General features: G+C 41.5%; 1 protein-coding gene across 4 annotated transcripts in view; it reads right to left on the minus strand.

Moving 5' to 3' along the window:
- ARHGAP12 (Rho GTPase activating protein 12) overlaps positions 1 to 20,655 on the minus strand; it is a 113,734-nt gene that overhangs the window by 83,046 nt on the left and 10,033 nt on the right. For all 4 annotated transcript variants that reach the window (XM_081229492.1, XM_081229491.1, XM_081229490.1 and 1 more), the window contains exons 2-3: positions 14,336 to 14,374; positions 11,933 to 12,687 (exon numbers count right to left, since the gene is read on the minus strand). In XM_081229492.1, coding sequence (XP_081085618.1) covers positions 11,933 to 12,616 — 684 coding nt within the window. In that variant the 5' untranslated portion in view covers positions 12,617 to 12,687; positions 14,336 to 14,374. The remainder of the gene's footprint in view (positions 1 to 11,932; positions 12,688 to 14,335; positions 14,375 to 20,655) is intronic.

Consider the following 20,655-nt stretch of genomic DNA (forward strand, 5'->3'; position numbering starts at 1 on the left):
ATTATTATCAAAAGGAATACAAAGTTCACCTTCACACTCAAATAAGTAAAGGTACAGCTTTCTACTTTATAAAAACATTTAAAATTAATTTTGAAAATTGTTTAAAAATCCAGGAACCACTTAAAATGTTCATCTCCTATGATTCAAGGTCTAAGAAAGATTTTAGTGATTTTTAATATATATATGAACTTAAAACATCAAGTTTTAGAAAACTAAGGGCTCTGAAAGAGCTGTGAAACCCTTAAACATACTGTGCCTGGGCATTCCAACCTCTAAGACTGCCAGCAACTATAAGGCTTGGAGAGAATAGAACTAGTAGCGTGCTTGGGGTTTCCCCTGTGCCAGATACACAAGGAGTTCCACACACAGTATTTCATTAAATATAACAACAATTCTCAGTTCATTTTTAGAGGTAAGAAAACTGAGGCTCAGCGATTAGGGGACTTGCCCACAGACATACAGCTACACAGCAGCAGATCCCAAATCTTAAAAGCCACACCTGTCCTAACTCAAGTTCAGACACCACATTGCCCTAAATTTAAAAAGTAAAATAGGGCTTCCATGGTGGTGCAGTGGCGAAGAATCCGCCTGCTAATGCAGGAGACACGGGTTTGAGCCCTGGTCCGGGAAGATCCCACATGCCGCCGAGCAACTAAGCCTGTGTGCCACAACTACTGAGCCTGCGCTCTAGAGCCCGCGAGCCACAACTACTGAGACTGCGTGCCACAACTACTGAGCCCTGTGCTATAACTACTGAAGCCTGTGCACCTAGAGCCCGTGTTCTGCAACAAGAGAAGCCACCACAGTGAGAAGCCCGCGCACCGCAACAAAGAGTAGCCCTGCTCACTGCAACTAGAGAAAGCCCGCGTGCAGCAACGAAGACCCAACACAGCCAAAAATAAATATAAACAAATAAATAAATTTATTTAAAAAGAGAGACATAATTTGAGAGCAAATCACAAAAGACAACAACAACAAAAAAGTAAAATAAACAATACCAGTAAAATAAACAATACTCAAGAGACAATTCCAACTGTTTTGAAGTAAGACACTAAACTTCATCCATACTTTACCAAAGAAAATGACATAAATGCTGAAGATTAGGTTTTCAGACAAATTCACTAAAACGTATTCAAGCCATTATATGGCATAAGCCATCAGCACCCAAATCTCCTAAAATTCCTAATTTGGGAGCTGCTCTAAGCAATAAAGAAATTAAACAGGAAGTTGTGGTGAGTCTGAGCAGGTGGCAAAGCAGCATTTCAGAGAATTTTAAGGAATCTAAGTAATGACTCCACGCGTTCCAGCAGCAGGGCACGGGAGGATTTCACAAAAGGGTCTACCAACAGCGAGCGAGGATTTGGACGAAAGGGGACATTATTAGCTATCGCTATACAAAGCTAATTTATGTCTGTTTTTAGACTCAGAACCATCTTTGTGGAAACAGATTTAGGAAAATCTCTAACAAACACTGAAACCTTTTATACCTAATCCTGAATTAACCAGAAAATCCAATTAGCCGGAAAAATTACACCTCTCAGCATTCTTCTTTGTTTAGTAAATATTCTGTTTGCATAATAGATATTTTAAAAATACTCCGTGTGGTGAAACTGCACATACAGTATGATTCTTTCTTTGTAAATACAGATATATTTATGATTGTATAATTAAAATCTGTATTTTTAAATACAATAAACATCTGTATTAACAGTCCACATAATATGGGAATAAAGACTAAAAAGAAATATTTAAATATTTTTCAATTAGAAACAAAGCTTCAATCTATAAAAAATTACAGAATTGATTTTGTGAACCTAGAGTACTATGATAACACCTAGAAATGTTGATGAATTGTTCCATATATAAAATTTTCCAGATGAATTTAATATTAGATTTCAAATGCCAGAAATACATTAGTTTAGCACTGTCAATGAAGAAACTCTTTCTATAAATATATCTGCCAATATAAAAAAGCTAGTATATAACATAAACATTTCTAGATTCATAGTCATCGTAAACATTCATACTGTATTTTTTAAATAACATGATTCTCAGCTTTACAGTATTTTGACCTTCTTCCTAAAGTCATCACTTCTTCTGGCATCCTGTCAAGCCTCACAAACGAAGGTCTACCATCTTGACTTTCCAGCTTTAGACCTCACTTTCTAACTACGGGGAACCGGGAAACTTGATACTCAAGGCTGGTAAGACACACATATTAAAGGAATATTAATGAGATCATGAGAGAAAAATCGGGCATCAGGAGCAAAGCGTGTAATTTTTAAGGCTGTTCTAAGGTTTGGAGCTCGGAACTAACACTGATTTTTCAGTTTCATCTTCATATCAACCATCAGTATAAACTTTGAAATGACCTAAAAACTTGCTCCGATAAAGACCCTGCATATCATGTACCCAATTTAAGGGGAGGGTGGGGGAGACTGAATATTATGATTTTTGTTGTTGTTGTTGTTGTTGTTGTGGAGCACAGGCTCCGGACGCGCAGGCTCAGCGGCCATGGCTCACGGGCCCACCCGCTCCGCGGCGTGTGGGATCCTCCCGGACCGGGGCACGAACCCGTGTCCCCTGCATCAGCAGGCGGACTCTCAACCACTGCGCCACCAGGGAAGCTCTATGATTTTTTTTTTTACTCAAATTTTGGAATCTCTCTATCGCATTACAGTTTTCTACCCCCAACTTCACCTCTCTAATAACATTCTTCATAAAGCCTATGCTGTGTCAAAGATCACAGCACTGCTGGATGGCTGTTTTTCAAGCAGAAACATGCATCTTTGATGGGACATTTATCTAGGTCTCCCCTTCCATGTATCTGTGGCTAAACACTGGTCATCATTACAGAAGCATTTAGCACATCTACTATGTACCAGGGTACTATGCTAGGCACCGGACAGACAGAGATATCAAGACATGGTAGATAGCTTGGCCTTGGAGACCACAGACTGACTACTGAGAAGAAAGAAAACAATCCTAAGTGTGATGAGTACAGCAAAGGAAAAGGACAGGGCATGACGGAAGCTTGCGATGAGAGGATCCCCCAGAGAACTTTCACCACTGCCAAGTGGCAAAGAGGCCATCCTCTAACCAAGACTGTTAAGAGGGCAAGACAATGAGCACTTAAAAACCACCACTGAGGGCCTCCCTGGTGGCGCAGTGGTTGAGAGTCCGCCTGCTGATGCAGGGGATACGGGTTCGTGCCCCGGTCTGGGGGGATCCCATATGCCGCGGAGCGGCTGGGCCCGTGAGCCATGGTGGCTGAGCCTGCGCGTCCGGAGCCTGTGCTCCACAACGGGAGAAGCCACAACAGTGAGGGGCCCGCGTACCGCAAAAAAAAAAAAACACCACTGAAAATTTACCAATCACTTCCAGTTCTGGGAAAAAGGAGGAAATGTACTTTACCCTATTCCTCACACTAGGTATAAATAAAAACATAATATATAAAACAAACAGAAGACAACTCTGAAAGGCAGAGAGAAGGTAAACCAACTGTGACCTCAGGACCCAATGAACAACAAACTGGTGAGTTCCCTGGGTTTAGTTGTGGCTTCATACACCACAGGTTTGAAGAGGGAAGTCAGGGACTTCCTTGGTGGTCCAGTGGGTAAGACTCTGCACTCCCAATGCAGGAGGCCCAGGTTCGATCCCTGGTCGAGGAACTAGATCCCACATGCGTGCCGCGACTAAGAGTCCACATGCCGCAACTAAGAGTCCGCATGCCACAACTAAGAAGTCCTCACAGGCTTCCCTGGTGGCGCAGTGGTTGAGAGTCTGCCTGCCAATGCAGAGGACACGGGTTCGAGCCCTGGTCTGGGAGGATCCCGCGTGCCGCGGAGCGGCTGGGCCCGTGAGCCACAGCTACTGAGCCTGCGCTCCGCAACAGGAGAGGCCGCAACGGTGAGAGGCCCGCGCACCGCGATGAACGGTGGCACCCGCTCGCCACAGCTAGAGAGGGCCCTTGCACAGAAAGGAAGACCCAAAAGAGCCAAATAAATAAATAAATAAATTTACTTATTAAAAAAAAAAAAAAAAGAAGTCCTCACACCACAACTAAAAACAGGCGCAGCCAAAATATAATAAATATTAAAGAAAATAAAGAGGGAAGTCAGCAACCCAGAAACACCAACAGGCACAGACCAAAAAAGCCCCAACAAATCCCTTCTCTACATCTAGCAGAAGAACCAGAAAAGGGGAAGACCAGCAAGACTGAAAGGTTTTGGACATTACCGCTCTAGTCCAGCCAAATGCCACAGAACAAACCACCGATTCCACCCACAGACCACCAGTGGCGGCAAGCAGGGCTGTAACAGGCACCCCAAAACCCCCACCAGGGTGGTGTCAGAGAATGCAGAGGCAGCAACTAGGACGGTCACTGCCAGACAGTCACAAGACCCCCCCACCTACGTACATACACACAGAGGGTGCTTACTGGAGACTCAGAACCTGCACCACCGCCAAGCAGCAAGGAGGCCATCCTCTGACCAGCATGTCGGTGGAGGGCCTGTGGGCCAAGGAATGAGGCACTGCCGCCGCCCCCTACCCCAGCCAGGAAGGCAGCAGGGAGACGTACTGGGGAGCCAGGCACTAACGAGGAACTCTCAGAGAAGGCCAAAAACATGGGTACTTGAAGAAGTTAAAGCCTCTGTCTGGTACCTACAACTACATCAAACCTTAAACACAGTCCAATTTCTAGCCCATTGAACATAACACTGCACACTAGAGGCCTATTTACTTCCATTCCTATTACCCAATAAAACATGTCTGGCTCTCAACAAAAACTACGAAGCATGGCAAAAGGCAAGAAAAAAACCATCTAAAGAGATAAAGGTAGCATCAAACTCAGATATGGCACAGATGTTGGAATTATCAGGCGGAATTTAAAGTAACTATTATTAATATTTTAAGGGCTGTAAAGGAAAAAGTAGGCAACATACAAGAACAAATGAGTAATGCAAGCAGAGGGATGGAAAATCTAAGACAGAATCAAAAAGAAATGCCACAACTTAAAACACTGTAACAGAAAAGAGAAAATGCCTTTGATGTGATCATCAGTAGACTGGACACAGCTGGGAAAAGAATCAATGAGCTTGAAGATACGTCAACAGAAATTTCCCAAACTGAAAGCAGGATAAATACCAAAAACTTACACAAATACTAAAATACAAAAAGAAAAAAACGCACACAAACTGCAGAAAACCAAAGATGAAGAGAAAATCTTGAGAGAAGCCAGAGGCAAAAACACTGAACTAGTGAAGAACAAGAATAAGAGTTAAGCATACTTCTCACTGGAGACCATGCAAGCAAAAAAAGAGTGGGTAAAATATTTCAAGTGTTGAAAGAAAAAAATCACCAACAAGAACTCTGTATCTAAAGAAACCATGCATCAAAGTGAAGCACTTTCCTGAACAAACAAAACTGAGAGAATTCAGCACTACCAGGCCTGCCTGCAAGGAATGTCAATACTGTTAAGATGGCATTACTCCCCAAACCAACCTACAGATGATCCCTGTTAGAATCCCAGCTGGCATCTTCAGACCTGCCGCTGCTCCACCTTCACACCTTCCCTCTGTGTGGTGCCCCTCTGCCGCTCTATGGACATTTGTGGTTGCACGTAGGGTCCAGGATAATGTCCTCATCTCAAAATCCTTACCTTAATCATATCTGCAAAGACCTTCTTCCCCTCTTCAGCCTACAATAGCAAAAATATCTTGGAAAAAGAAGAAAGTAGGAGGAATCAGTCTACTCAATTTCAAGACTATTATATAGCTAGAATTATCAAGCCTGTGTGGTATTAGAGGAGGAACATACATGTCTCTGAGTGAAACAGAAGAGATGGCCCAGAAACAGACCCATACAAGTGTGGCCAGTTGATTTTTGACAAAAGTGTAAAAGCAATTTATTGGAGGAAAGATAGCTTTTCAACAAACAGTACTGTAGTAATCAGATACCCATAGGCCAAAAAAAACTGAACCTTGATTTAACCTCATACAAAAATAAACTCGGGCTTCCCTGGTGGCGCAGTGGTTGAGAGTCCGCCTGCCGATACAGGGGACACGGGTTCGTGCCCCGGTCCGGGAAGATCCCACATACCGCAGAGCGGCTAGGCCCGTGAGCCATGGCCACTGAGCCTGTGCGTCCGGAGCCTGTGCTCCGCAACGGGAGAGGCCACAACAGTGAGAGGCCCACGTACTGAAAAAAAAAAAAAAATTAAACTCAAAATGGATCACAGGGACTTCCCTGGTGACGCAGTAGTTAAAAATCCGCCTGCCAATGCAGAGGACACGGGTTCGAGCCCTGGTCCAGGAAGATGCCACATGCCACGGAGCAACTAAGCCTGTGCGCCACAACTACTGAGCCCACGTGCCACAACTACTGAAGCCTGTGCACCACAACTACCGAAGCCCGTGCGCCACAACTACCAAAGCCTGCATGCCTAGAGCCCATGCGCCACAACAAGAGAAACCATCGCTATGAGAAAGAAGCCTGCGTACCGCAGCAAAGAGTAGCCCCCGCCCACCTCAACTAGAGAAAGCCCGGGCACAAAACCAAAGAACCAACAGAGCTAAAAATAAATAAATAAATTAATTAATTTTTTTAAAAAAAGGATCACAGATTCAAATGTAAAACTATAAACTTTTAGGGGAAAAAAAACTTGAGGGAAATATTTAGAATCTAAACCTACTGTGATGGTTAATTTTGTGTGTCAACTCAGCTGGGTCAGATATTTGGTGAAGCATTATTCTAGATGTTTCTGTGAGGGTGTTTTGGATGCAATAAACATTTAAATTGGTGGACTTTGAATAAATCAGGTTGCCCCCTGCCCCCAATAGAGTGGGTGGCCTCATCCAGTCAGTTGAAGGCCCTCAGACAACAGAAGACTGACCTCCCGTGCAAGAATAAATTCTGCCAGCAGACAAACTTCGGATCTGAACTTCAACACTGGCTCTGCCCTGGGTCTCCGGCCTACCATCCCACCCTTCAGGTGTTGGACTTGCCGACTTGTGTAATCACATAAGCCAATTCCTTAAAATAAATCTCTCTCCATACACAAACACACACACACACACACACACACACGCCTTATTGCTTGTTTCCCTGGAGAACCCTGACTAATAGAGCTATACAGCGAGTTCTTAAGACTTGACACAAAAGCCTGATCCATAAAAGGGAAAATTAATAAATTGGACTTTATCAAAATTAAAAACCTTTGCTCTGCAAAAGACACTGTTAAGAGTACAAAAAGACATTGGGAGAAAATATTTGCAAATTATATATCTGACAAACGACTAGTATCTAGACTATACTAAAAAAGGACTCTCTAATCAGCTTGATGCTTTGTGACCACCTAGAGGGGTGGGATAGGGAGGGTGGGAGGGAGGCTCAAGAGGGAGGGGATATGGGGATATATGTATATGCATAGCTGATTCACTTAGTTATAAAGCAGAAATTAACACACCATTGTAAAGCAATTACACTCCAATAAAGATTTAAAAAATAAAATAAAAAGTAAAAAAATAAAATAAAAAGATTTAAAAACTCTCCAAACTCAACAGTACAAAAGTCTAATTAAAAATGGGCAAAAGCCTTGAAGAGACATTTCAATGAGAAGGATCTATTGATGGCAAACAAGCACATAAAAGGTGTTCCACATCATTAGCCATTAGGGAAATGGAAATTAAAATCAGGAGCGATTACGACACACCTATCAGAATGGCTAAAATAAACAAGTGACAACACCAAATGCTGGTGAGCATGCAGAGAACCTGGATCACAAACATTGCTGATACAAATGTAAAACGTACAGCCACTCTAGAAAACAGCTTGGCAGTTCCTTGAAAAATTAAACGTGCAACTGCCATATAATTGCTGTTTAATTTTCTTGAAAAGTTAAACAGCAATTATACACACGGGCATTTATGACAAAGAAATAAAAAAGGTATGTTCACACAAAAACCTGTGCAGAAACGTTTATACGTAGCAGCTTTGTTTGCAATAGCGAAAAACTGGAAACTCAGACATTCTTCAATGGGTGAATTATTTTTAAGTACGGTACATCCATACCATAGAATACTAGTTAGCAACAAAAAGAACAAACCCTGATACACACAACAGCCTGGATCAATCTCCAGAGAATTATGTGGAATGATAAAAGCCAATCCTGGGGACTTCCCTAGTGGTCCAGTGGTTAAGAATCCACCTTCCAACGCAGGGGACGCAGGTTCAATCCTTGGCTGGGGAACTAAGATCCCACATGCTGCAGGGCGACTAAGCCCACACGCCACAACTAATAAGCCCATGTGCCACACCTAGAGAGCCCACGCATCTCAAATACTGAGCTTGCGAGCCACAACTAGAGAGAAGCCCACGTGCCACAAAGAAGAGCCCGCACACTGCAACAAAGATCCCGCGTGCCGTAACTAAGACCTGACGCAGCCAAATAAATAAATAAATAAATAAATATTTTAAAAAGCCAATTCCAAAAAGCTACATAGGCTGTGAGTCCATTTATATAACATTCCTGAAATGACAAATTATAAAAATGGAGAACAGATTAGTGGTGGAGAGCGGTTAAGCAGCGTTGGGGGTGGGAGGGGAGCAGGTGTGGCCATTAAGAGGGCAACATAAGGCGTCCTCGTGTTGATGGAAACGCCCAGCATCTCACCTGTACCAACATCAACACCCTGACTGTGATACTACAGTCCAGTCTGACAAGACGTTACAACGGAGGTAAATGGACAGAGGGCACAGGGGACCCCTCACTATGGTTTCCTACCACTGCTTACGAAGCTATAATCATCTCAAAATGGAAGTTTAATTAAAGAAGACTGATCAGTACTAACATGCCAGAAGAATGAAAATCTCCTAGCAGAGACACGGCGGGGAGGGTGTAGATACTGACTGGGAAGGGGCTCATGGCTTTACATAAGCACAAATCCATCAAGCCGTACATTTAAGATTAGTACAATTTACACACATGATTATATGCTATGCCTCAGTGAAAAGTTATTTTAAGTTGCCTTCTGATTATTCATCTTGTTTACTGTAATCATGATATGATTATGTATAAAAAATTTTTTAACTGTCTGTACATTTATCAACAATGAAACCATGGGCAGCTTTTAGCAGAAGCTGTTTAGGTGGGGTGGTGAAGCCATATGAGACCAGGTTAAGGAATGAGCAGGAAATGAGCAAACACAAAGAAGCAAATACGTGCAACTCTTTCCAGAAGTTGTCAGTAAGGAGTGATACGGTGATACTCGGAGGGGAAGGTATTGCTGAAGAGCTTTACTAAAATAGGAAAACAGGAGCAAATGTACATCCTGAAGGAAAAAACTTGGTAAATAATGAGCCTAAAGCCATATGAGCACAACGCTACACAATGTTTAGCAAAAGGTTTGTGAAAAAGAGGGAAAAGCAAATATGAAGAGACCACTCATTGATAGAAGATGCCACGCCTGCGCTGCCGGTACTTGGGGGAGATCACCGATGACACTGGTGCACCTGTAGGCTTCATGGTGGGAATAACTGTAACAGAAACGACGACGACAACAGTAATGACAGCTCTGTGGTACTGAATGCGTGCTGCGATAGCCAGCCCCGAGGTGACCCTTAATGTCCCGTAGCCTGATGTTCACACTCTGTGCTGTAACCTCCATACAGAGCAGGGCTGAGTTGTGTGATCGCCAAGACATGACAGGGTGCAACTTCCAACATCAGGGCGTAAAAGACAATGCAGCTCCCACCCTGCTCCCTCTTGGATGGCCCTGTCTCGGGGAAAGCTAGTCACAACATTCAAGCATCTGCAAGGAGGCCCAAACAGCACCAGGTGAGGGACCATCCTAGAGGCAGCTGCTCTGGCCCGGCCAAGCCTTCGTAAGACGCCAACCCCGTGAGAGACCCTGAGCCTTTAAAACCACCACCTAAGCTGCTTCTGAATGACTGACCCACAGAAACTGTGACATAATAAATGTTTGCTGTTTTAAGCCAGGAGATCTGGGAGCAATTTATCAAGCAGCAGTAGATACCTACTCTACTTGCTTAAGTGCCAGGCACAGCTGTAAGCCTGCTAGGTATACAGGAACCCACTTGTGATCCCCATGTCAGGAGGAGGAAACTGAGACACACAGAAGTTAAGTAATCGGCCCCAATTATCAGTCAGCCGGTAAGCGATGTGGACCCGGATTCAAATCTAAGGACAGCTCGATTAATTGCTGTGCATACGTCCTCCCCACGCAGAAGCAGTTCCCACCCCACGGTCTTCACTTCTGCCGTGAAACAGAAGGCAAGACTATCTGCTAGGAGAGCAGGGAAAAGCAGGTGGATCAGAGAACTGAATAAAACAGAAAAGGTTTGAAACAGCTGCCATGAAGAGCTAGGATGAGGTCTGGCTAGAGAAATGGAACAGGATTTCCAAACAGTCCAGGAGAGGTTAGGAGCCACGAGCTTCCACGGAGTGAATTGAAGATGAGCACAATGAAGAGAACACAGGGCTGCTAGTGGACCTACACATACAGCGTAATTTCAAGTGTGAAACAGTGGTGATGGCCAGATGGAAGAGAAAACACACGTCTTTCCCAAGTCCAACTAATACATAAGGAGCCACATACAGAACAAGTCCAGGACACACGAAAGAAATATTCTACATCAAAGTATCACGTAAGGACTGAAGAAAAGACTAAGACGAATGATGATAAACTGACAGTAACTGCCTTGATCTCAAGCATCAGAAGTTTTTCTAGAGAACCTTCCCTTTTTCCTGTCTCCATTCAAAATGTCACAAGAAAAATTAAAACCTATAGAAGAAAAAGAACATACTAGTTCCATTACAATCAGACCACACCTTAAGAGCAGCCTCACTGACTTAATTTGATGAATAACTCTTACAACAGAGCTTTAGGCCCAAAACTTATCAAATTCACTAATAATTAAACTTTTCTAAACACATTCAAGTTTCAGTTTCACGCATGTGCTTTTAAAATTACTTCACTTTACTTGACAAACTGACACAAAGTAATCTCAAAATAAAAGTTAGTTAAGGGGGGGGATATCAAACCGTAGATGCAAAATTTTTTCAAGGCTAACATTCAATGCAAGACACTTAAGACACAAAAGTGCGTGAACAGAGGTAAAGGTTTGTGCATTCTCTCTCTTTGTGTGTGTGTGTATATATATATATATATATATATATAATATTCAAAGTTAATAAACAAGTTTCAAAGAACAAGAGTTAGTATTAGTAGTTAATATTCCTGTGACATTTTTCCTCTCATATCCATTATTACCTGAAGACTTAGTGAAAACAAATCAAAATGAGTGCAGCTAGAAAGCATACTTTTTCCAGTAAAAGAAATATCATCCCTGGATAAACTAAGTAAATCCTTTCCACATAATGGGTAATCAATAGAGAGGGGGAAAAAACGTGTCCACACTTCTGGCAGTTCTAGGCCTACAAAGGAACAAGAAGAATTAGAGAAACCCTAAAGTGAACCTCCATCATCCCCCAAGTTATTTCACATATTCTGTCTCTCTCGGTTGGGATAAACCCATGTACTCTGAAAACATAAGGCAAAACAAACAATTCTTAAGTCTTACGAAGATTTTAATTAAAATAAAACCTATAATTAAGAATGGATAAACAACAAGTCCTACTGTATAGGACTGGGAGCCTACAGTCAATATCCTGTAATAAACCATCATGGAACAGAATATACGAAGGAGTGTGTGAGTGTGTGTGTGTGTGTGTGTGTGTGTGTGTGTGTATATGACTGAGTCACTTTGCTGCACACCAGAAACTAACCCAACACTGTGAATCAACTACACTTCAATAAAGTAAATTTTAAAAAATTTAAAAATAGTACCACCTATAATTAAATGGTTATGAAGGTGGCACAAGTGTTCCATCATCCACTTTCAGTCTTACCCTTATCTGCTCAGTGGAGCTGCTGCTAAGCTCATCACCAGACTCTGAATCCTGATGTATCCGTTCCGAGCCTTCTCCTGCTGAATCACAAGACTGTTCCTGGGAGAAGCCAGCTTTCTCTACGTCCAAGAACTCCGGACCAGGAAAGTGACCAAATAACCGTGTCCTGTTCTGTCCAGAAACTTTGGGAGAATGTGAGTCACTGTTGAACTTTCCATTATTATGGGTCAGGTCCAGGCTGAGGTTGACAGTCTGACCTGGAATATAACTGGGTCCAAAATTCTGATTGGCATCACGAATAAGACCTGTTCCTTGAACAGACGGCGATGGCTTTCCAAAACTTGAAAGCTCGGGCAATTTGTTCACATTTTCTGTGGACCTCTGAAGGTGGAGACTCTGCATCGCTTTCACAGAATGATTCGGCAGCCCCGCTGCCTGTTTCACAGGCGGCATCAGGGCTCTGCGGCCGACCTCCCTCACATACTGGGCAGGCACATAAAAGGCTTTGGAGTTCTCATCCAGCTTCACCTGCCACCAGTCATCGTTGGTCTTCTTCACCAGGATATATCGCTCCCCTTGTTTGATCACGACCTTTCTGTCCTTCGCTTCGTATTCGTAATCATATTCCACTTCAATATACACCTGCCCTGGAACAATCTTCCCACCTCTGTCAGCCATTTTCATTCCGTAACATTCACCTCTCAAAAAGGATGCTTTGCCACATTATGGCTCTATGGCTTGTTGGATCAATACGGCTATTTTTAGTTAAATGAAGGAAGAGAATGAAGAAAAAAGTTAACATAGTCTGGATTTTTAATATTCGTTCACAAGCATCACAGAATAAAAAACATTACCTTCAAATCTCAAACCCAGAAATTAAACATGTTTCTAATACTGTATGTATGGTCCTGCATTACAAACGCTCTCATTCTAACTGTATTCTACATTTTTCAGTCGTTTATGACCAAAACTGAACCAATGACTGGAATGGTAAATACGCTAACCAACCAGACATATGACTATCAAAAATAAGAGGTGAGAAGAACTTTCCTTCCTTTCATGACTACCTCAAACCTCCTTCACTTTCTTAGAAAGGCTCCCTAACAATAACTAATACATATTAGGCACTTATCAAGGCCAGGCATTGCTCTAGGTTCACTGTATGCCTTATTAAAAACCCTCTTTGAAGCTGAGGCTGAATTTCAATGACCCTGAATTTCACTCACTGACCCTGTATTCTTTATTTTCTAAAATGATCAAGTGCATTAGTGAGCTTAAAAAAAAAAGCTATCCAAATATATGTTTCATTTTCTAATATAAATTGATTAAAAAGCAGCATTGTTATTTTTAGGCAAAATACACACAATCAGAGAAAAGAAACTGCTAGTTTACTTTTGTTTCCTCTTACATCCACCCCAGGACGACCACATCCTCATTAAGCTGAATCCTACAAATCCCAGCAAATAACCAGTCTTTTTATTTGTAAATTTTACACACACACACACACACACTCACACACACACCATGCAAAGTCTACTAGAAATATCCTTAAACTGGCTTGAGAAACCTAGGATTCACTTTTACAATTCCAAATATTTTAGTACCTCATAAAACACAGCATTCAAGCTTCAGAATGATCACAGCATCTCGATTTTGCTACAATTCAATTCGAGCCCCAACTACTGTGGGATGAATTGTGTTCCCCAAAAAGGTATGTCTAAGTCCTAACACAGGACCTGTGAATGTGACCGTACTTGGAACTAGGGTCTTGGCAGATGCAATCAACTTGAGATGAGTTCACATTGATTAGGGTGGGCCCCAAATCCTTGGAGACAGGGAGAGGAGACACAGAGGGAATAAGACCACGTGCAGACAGAGGCAGAAATGGGCAGTGAAGCAGCTACAAGGCAAGGAATGCCAGCAACCGCCAGAAACTGGAATGGGCAAGGAAGGATTCTCCCCTAGAGCCTTCAGAGGGAGCACAGAGGACCTCTGGCTCCAGAACTATGAGAGAATAAGTTTCTGTAGTTTTTAGGTCACCCAGTTGGTAGCACTTTGTTACAGCAGCCCTAGGAAAACACACTCAACCCAACACTCCAGGATCCTCAGGCAAACCAGAGTAACTCTGACTAGTGAGATGTACCAGAAATGTTCCCACAAGGTCGCGTAGCCTCCCAATTTTCCTCAGCACCTAAGTACCGGGCATGACACTATTTACACTATATGTGCAGTAACCACCATGCCCCTGGGGACAACATCCTCTGAAACAGACAAAGCCCAGGTGATAACTAGTTAGGCATACAATTTCAGCAACTAAAATTTACTTTCTAGACAAACTACTTGAATAATAAATTTAATACAGTAATGTTGTTTCAAAAAAAATAATAAAAATAAAAAACTTACCTTAGAAGGAGAACTAAACAGCCAGTCTTACATTTAAACCTATAGAAAAAAATAATAATAAAGTTCATTAACTTTAACCGGGATTGCTTAAAGAAGGCTAAGAATGCAATGTTGCTCGCGGTTTTAGAAGCGTAACTTTTTTACAACAGCTATAAGGAACACAGTACAATTTTACCTATCACGACTGCGCCCAGCACCGCCCTCCAGACAAAGCACACTTCACCACCTACCCTCCTACTTCATTTCCACTTCGTTTCCACTTCATTTTCGCCAATAGTTTTTAGCCTGACAGAAATATTTTTTCAAACTTCTAATAACATGAGAAACAACTTTTGTAAAATCGTTAGTAAAAAACAAACCCAGAATGTGAGACATTCTATGAGACACACACCTGAACTCTTCAAAAACTCAATTTCATGAAAAATGAAAGAGAGATTCTTCTGGATTAAAGGCGACTACTGACACACAACATCCAAACCCACTCAGTGTCCTAACAGGTACCTAAAACCTAACCATATCCAAAATCTACCCCGACCCTGCCCAATCTGCCTGGTCTTTGCCGACACAGTAAATAGAAATTCTAAGCTTCAAAGCAATCAGCCTTTATATTCACGCATTACCAGGGCATTAGTCACTATGAACGTTAATCCTTTTACCTACATAAAAGGTTTTCACTACAACTTTTCAAAATTCCACATTGAAATACTTATCCTCGGGTGATGTTTTTTTCTCTTACTTTCCAGGAAGTAATAAAATAACTTACGAAACATCTTTGAAGATCCTGAAACAAGTCAGGGAATACACAGAAGGCTACAGGAACTCAGGTGTACCAGAAGTGCTCAGACACTGATCCGCAGGCGTGGAGCAAAGGGAAGTATGAAGAGTAAGGAGTAAAAGGCATGGTTTCCTGGTAGCAGGGGAGGGGCCGTGGGGTGGAGTGCAGCACAGGTTAGCGGCATCCACTCCCGTCCACGCCCGGCCTCATGACCACACCTTCCCCAGCGACCGCAGAGGTACAGAGGAAGAGGAACCAGGGAAAACGGGAAGTCAGTGTCACCACGCTCAACATGGGACACCCACACTAAAGCTCTCAGTACTGTAAAGGACATGAGAAGTGGGAGGACAAGAAAGACGGAGAAGCAGTCGAAAGACATCCAGATAGAACAGGTAGTTGATACAAGGCAGATGACATGAGCAAGAGTGAGCACAGGGGTAACAGGACCTGAGAACAGGTTTCTAGTTAATACGGGGATGGGGGTGGGAAACGAACTGGGAAGCCCGAGACGACTGAAATAATAAACTTCTAGAAAGTCACGTAGCAGGAATTATGTATCACAATCCAAGGTCTAGGAAACGTTAGATAAAATAAATATGAAGAGAAAAGCCCTATTATAAACTACAGCTTCAAATAAAATTAAAATAATTGTGGGGTAGCTCTACAAACTTGGATCTAAGGGAAATTTATCTGCATATATGTGAATAACATATGCTGCCTATTTTTATTTAAAAACATAAGCTGTATTAAAACAAATGTTTGTGGTTTTAATTTTGGTTTGTTTCTTCGTCTATTCCCCAAACTGTGGATTCTTTTTTTTTTTAAGTCTTTTATTGAAGTATAGTTGATTTACAATATCATGTACGTTTCAGGTACACAGCACAGCACTTCAGTTATATATACATTCTTTTTCAGATTCTTTTCCCTTATAGGTTATTACATAATATTGAGTATAGTTCCCTGTACTATACAATAGGTCCTTGTTGATTATCTTTTTTTTATTAAGAGTGATTATCTCTTTTATTTTTAATTTTTATTTTATTTTGTTTATTTATTTTTTGGCTGTGTTGGGTCTTCCATTGCTGCACACGGGCTTTCTTTAAGTGCGGTGAGCGGGTGCTACTCTTTGTTGCAGTGTGCGGGCTTCTCACTGTGGTGGCTTCTCTTGTTGCGGAGCACAGGCTCTAGGCGCATGGGCTCAGTAGTTGTGGCACGCGGGCTCAGCAGTTGTGGCTCGCAGGCTCTAGAGTGCGGGCTCAGTAGTTGTGGCGCACAAGCTTAGCTGCTCCACGGCATGTGGGATCTTTCCAGACCAGGGCTCGAACCCGTGTCCCCTGCATTGGCAGGCGGATTCCTAACCACTGCGCCACCAGGGAAGTCCCTTGATTTTCTATTTTATACAGAGTAGTGTGTGTATGTTAATCCCAAACTCCTAATTTATCCCTCCCCCCACTGTGGATTCTTCTCTTTAGATTAGGTTGAGCACTGTTTATCCTGCTATCTTAACCTCTCACAAGTATTTCGGTTAGAATCTTGTTCAACTACAACGCCCTCTGAGCACAACACTCCTCCAATTGAAATACATTCTATACTTATCACCACACTCCTCCACCCTTTTTCATCACACACACACAACTACTAAGGACCCAACCACCAGGATAAGAGTTTTTGCACATCTACTATTCGGTAACAACCACTGCTCTTCTTTGAGGCGTGAAAAGCCTCTTACCAGTGGTCCTCTTCCTCAAGCTTCAACAAGAACAGACACACCCAGAGACACACCACTTTTTACAGCTTTTACTTCTTCCCCACCCACCCCCCAAAGTCAGGTTCATTTCTAACAGGCTATCTTAAAATCTAATGGCCTCCTCCTTTCTGTCTACCAATTTTTCTCATTTTCTTTCCTAGCACAAATTACACAGCCAGCAAATGTTATCTTCCTCCCCCAAGACATGTGCTTTAATCAACTACATCTCACAGCATGAGATCCTTACCAGGTACATCAAAAAGTAAACAAGTAAACAAAGTCTTAAGAGGACTGGGATAAATGTATCCATAATTAATGACCTTACAATTTAAGTCTGATACATACATGTACAACATACTTAGCAATTCTAACACCATGAACAACAAAATGCTAATATAGCCTCACACACATATTAACCCACTTAAAAATACCACAATTTAAGCACTGATTCTTGACACCAAGTCCTCCAGTAGCTTTAAAAGTACTTGTTTAAAATGAACACTCCCTAAACAACCCTCTACTAAAGAAATCAATTAAACTTAATGAGCACAACAAAAAAGTTAAAAACAACTCCAGCATAAGTTCCACAATAAGAAATTATTCCACCAAATAATTTTGTAGATTGTACACTTAACAAGAAATCACACGCCGTGATAGGGCACCTAAGGTTTTCTTCTTAATGCATTATCCCTGTTTTCTAAGAATAAAAACATACAGAATATAAGATAGATCTTTAGGCCTAAAGGACAGAAGCAAAATATACTCATTGCTATTAATAAACTATTCTGGTCATAAAGAAATAGCAAAAATAAGAACAGCAGAAAGGAGACAGGAAATAATCAGGTAACTGGAAAGCAGTAGAAAACCCAGCCAAGCATAAACTGGTAAAGGAAATTCAAAACCAGATTGAAATACGAAACAAAAATGAGGAAACAACAAAAGAAGTACTTGGGAGAGCAAGCATATTTTAATAAAAATGATATTTGCATGGAGTATTTCAGAAAGATTTGTGCCATCAAGTCTTTCCTAGAAATGAGGTAGGGACTTCCCTGGTGGCACAGTGGTTAAGAATCTGCCTGCTAATGCAGGGGACACGGGTTTGATCCCTGGTCCAGGAAGATGCCACATGCCACAGAGCAACTAAGCCCGTGAGCCACGACTACTGAGCCTGTGCTCTAGAGCCCGTGAGCCACAACTACTGAGCCCACAAGCCACAACTACTGAACCCACGTGCCACAACTACTGACCTGTGCTCTAGAGCCCATGCTTTGCAACAAGAGAAGTCACTGCCCGCACACCGCAACAAAGAGTAGCCCCCGCTCGCCCCAACTAGAGAAAGCCCACGCATGGCAACGAAGACCCAACATAGCCAAAAATTAATTAATTAATTTTTTAAAAAAAGAAAGAAATGAGGTGGACGTAAGAAATTTTTCTTGGATTGTTACAAGAGTAAAGAAAATATTCCAATTTAAAAAGGAAGAAATATAACCTTGGGTTTGACCATGAGTCTTTAGATATACCACTAAATGCATAATCCATGAAAGAAAAAATTAAATAGGACTTTATTAAAATTAAAAACTTCTGCTCTGTGAAAGATAATGCTGGGAGAATGAAAACACAAACCACAGACAAGGAGAAAATATTTGTAAAATACAGATCTGATGAAAGACTTTTGTCCAAAATATACAAAGAACTCTTAAAACCCAAAAGAACCAAATTCTTTAATCGAAAATGATCTGAAAAGAGACATCATGAAAGAATATATGCAGGTGACAAATGAGCACATGAAAAAATGCTCAACATTGTCATTAGGGAATTGCAAATTAAAACAATGAGATACCACTGTACAACTATTAGAATGACTAAAATCCAAAAAAAATGACACCACCAAATGCTGATGAGGGTATACAGCAACAGGAACTTTCATTCACTGCTGATGGGGATGCAAAATGGTTAAGCCACTTTGGAAGACAGTTTAACAGTTTCTATCGATACAAAGCTAAATGTTGTCTTAACCGTACAATCTAGCAATCACACCCCTAGGTATTTACCCAAATGAGTTGAAATCTTATTTCCACAAAAAGTCCTGCATGGAAATGTTCAGAGAAGCTTTATAACTGCACAAAACGGGAAGCAACCAAGATGTCCTTCAATAGGAGAAAGGATAAACTGCAAGACAGCCAGACTTACAATACTATTCAGTGATAAAAAGAAAAGAGCTAGACAGAAATGAATCTTAGATATATTTTGCTAAGTGAAAGAAAAAAACATAGCCTGGAAAAGCCACATACGGAATGATTATATTATATGACATTCTGGAAAAGTCAAAACCATAGAGACAGTGATTGCTGGGGTTAGGACGAAGTGGCGGGGGCGGGGGGCGGGAATTCCATAGATGAAGCACAGGGGATTCTTTTAGGTCAATAAACTATTTTGTATGATACTGTAATGGTGGACACATGACATTATGCCCTTGTCAAAACCCATTAATCTTTACAACACAAGCATGAACTTCAATGTTTGCAAATTCTAAACAATCATTTAGGAGGTCGGGGGAATCCCAGGATGGAAAGCAGATGTGACAAGATAGTCTAACGGTATTACACATACATGGAACGACCTCACTGAATGGAGAGGGGATGGAGGGAGAGGCTGATCTCACTCATTCTGGAAATAAGTGAGGTTTATAAGAACACAGATAAAGGAACTGCACGTAAGTACCTTGTTCTAACACATAAAAAACATTTCCCACGGGATATGAATTAAAAATTCTATACATGTTTCTGTACATGTTTCTATACATAATTCTGTACATGTATACTGCTATACATGTACACACACTGGACTTGAATAATTAAGTACACAGAATGCAGATGTGGGCACCAAGTTTCCCAATGTTGGAATATGAATTTACAGACATGCAAGGGAGAAGGCTAGAATGGTCCTGGGGTAACACATTAGACCTGGAGACAGAAATATGAGTTCACTTTTAGCTTACCACAGATACAGATGATTACATAAAGAAGTATTACAGGTATATGTTTATACGCTGCTTAGTACACCATACACAGATCCTTGCTGTCAGTAAAAATGACACCCTGGCAGCAACAAGCACACCTAGCACCCAGATTTGGTTTCTAATACCATTCTCCAAATAAAGGAACCGAGGCTCTTTGGAGAAATGACTGATTCAGGACTGGGGCAGGAAATATACAAGGTGAGCCTGGAGCCTGCAGTGACACATTCTCCCCACCTGGTTTTCACGTACTTGATTTAAATGCTTCCTATCATTAGACAACTGTCTTCTTAAACAGTAACTCAAATTAAAAGCGGTATCATGCATATCTGATATTCCTATTAACATATCTTACATTATGCTGCCCCACCTTTAAATAAGTTAAACAAAATTACATTTCTTTTGTTCTTTTCTTTTACACACTGCTTTTCTCATCAAAATACAAATTACAATTATTTAAGAGGTATTAGGAGTTCTCCATTATCACTGGTTGTTACAGCTTCAAAATCATTCTAAAATGATCTCTTCTTATACATGTAAATGTAACTACTGACCCAACTGACATAGGGTAGAAACTGAGGAGAGTACTGTATTCCAAAATATTTCACAAATTCAGTACTTTAGGAAAACAGGCCTGATCAAGCCCTTCAGACCAAAAACTATTAAACTGGCTTTTAAACCCCTCAGATTCACTTGCACACACTAAGAGTTTTAATGTGATGATGCAGGCTAAGAAGATAGCCTAAAGGTAAAAAACGCATAATCAGTAAAAAGCCTAAGGA

Source organism: Mesoplodon bidens, assembly GCF_964165515.1.
Source record: "Mesoplodon bidens genome assembly, chromosome: 3".
Classification (NCBI taxonomy): Eukaryota; Metazoa; Chordata; class Mammalia; order Artiodactyla; family Ziphiidae; genus Mesoplodon; species Mesoplodon bidens.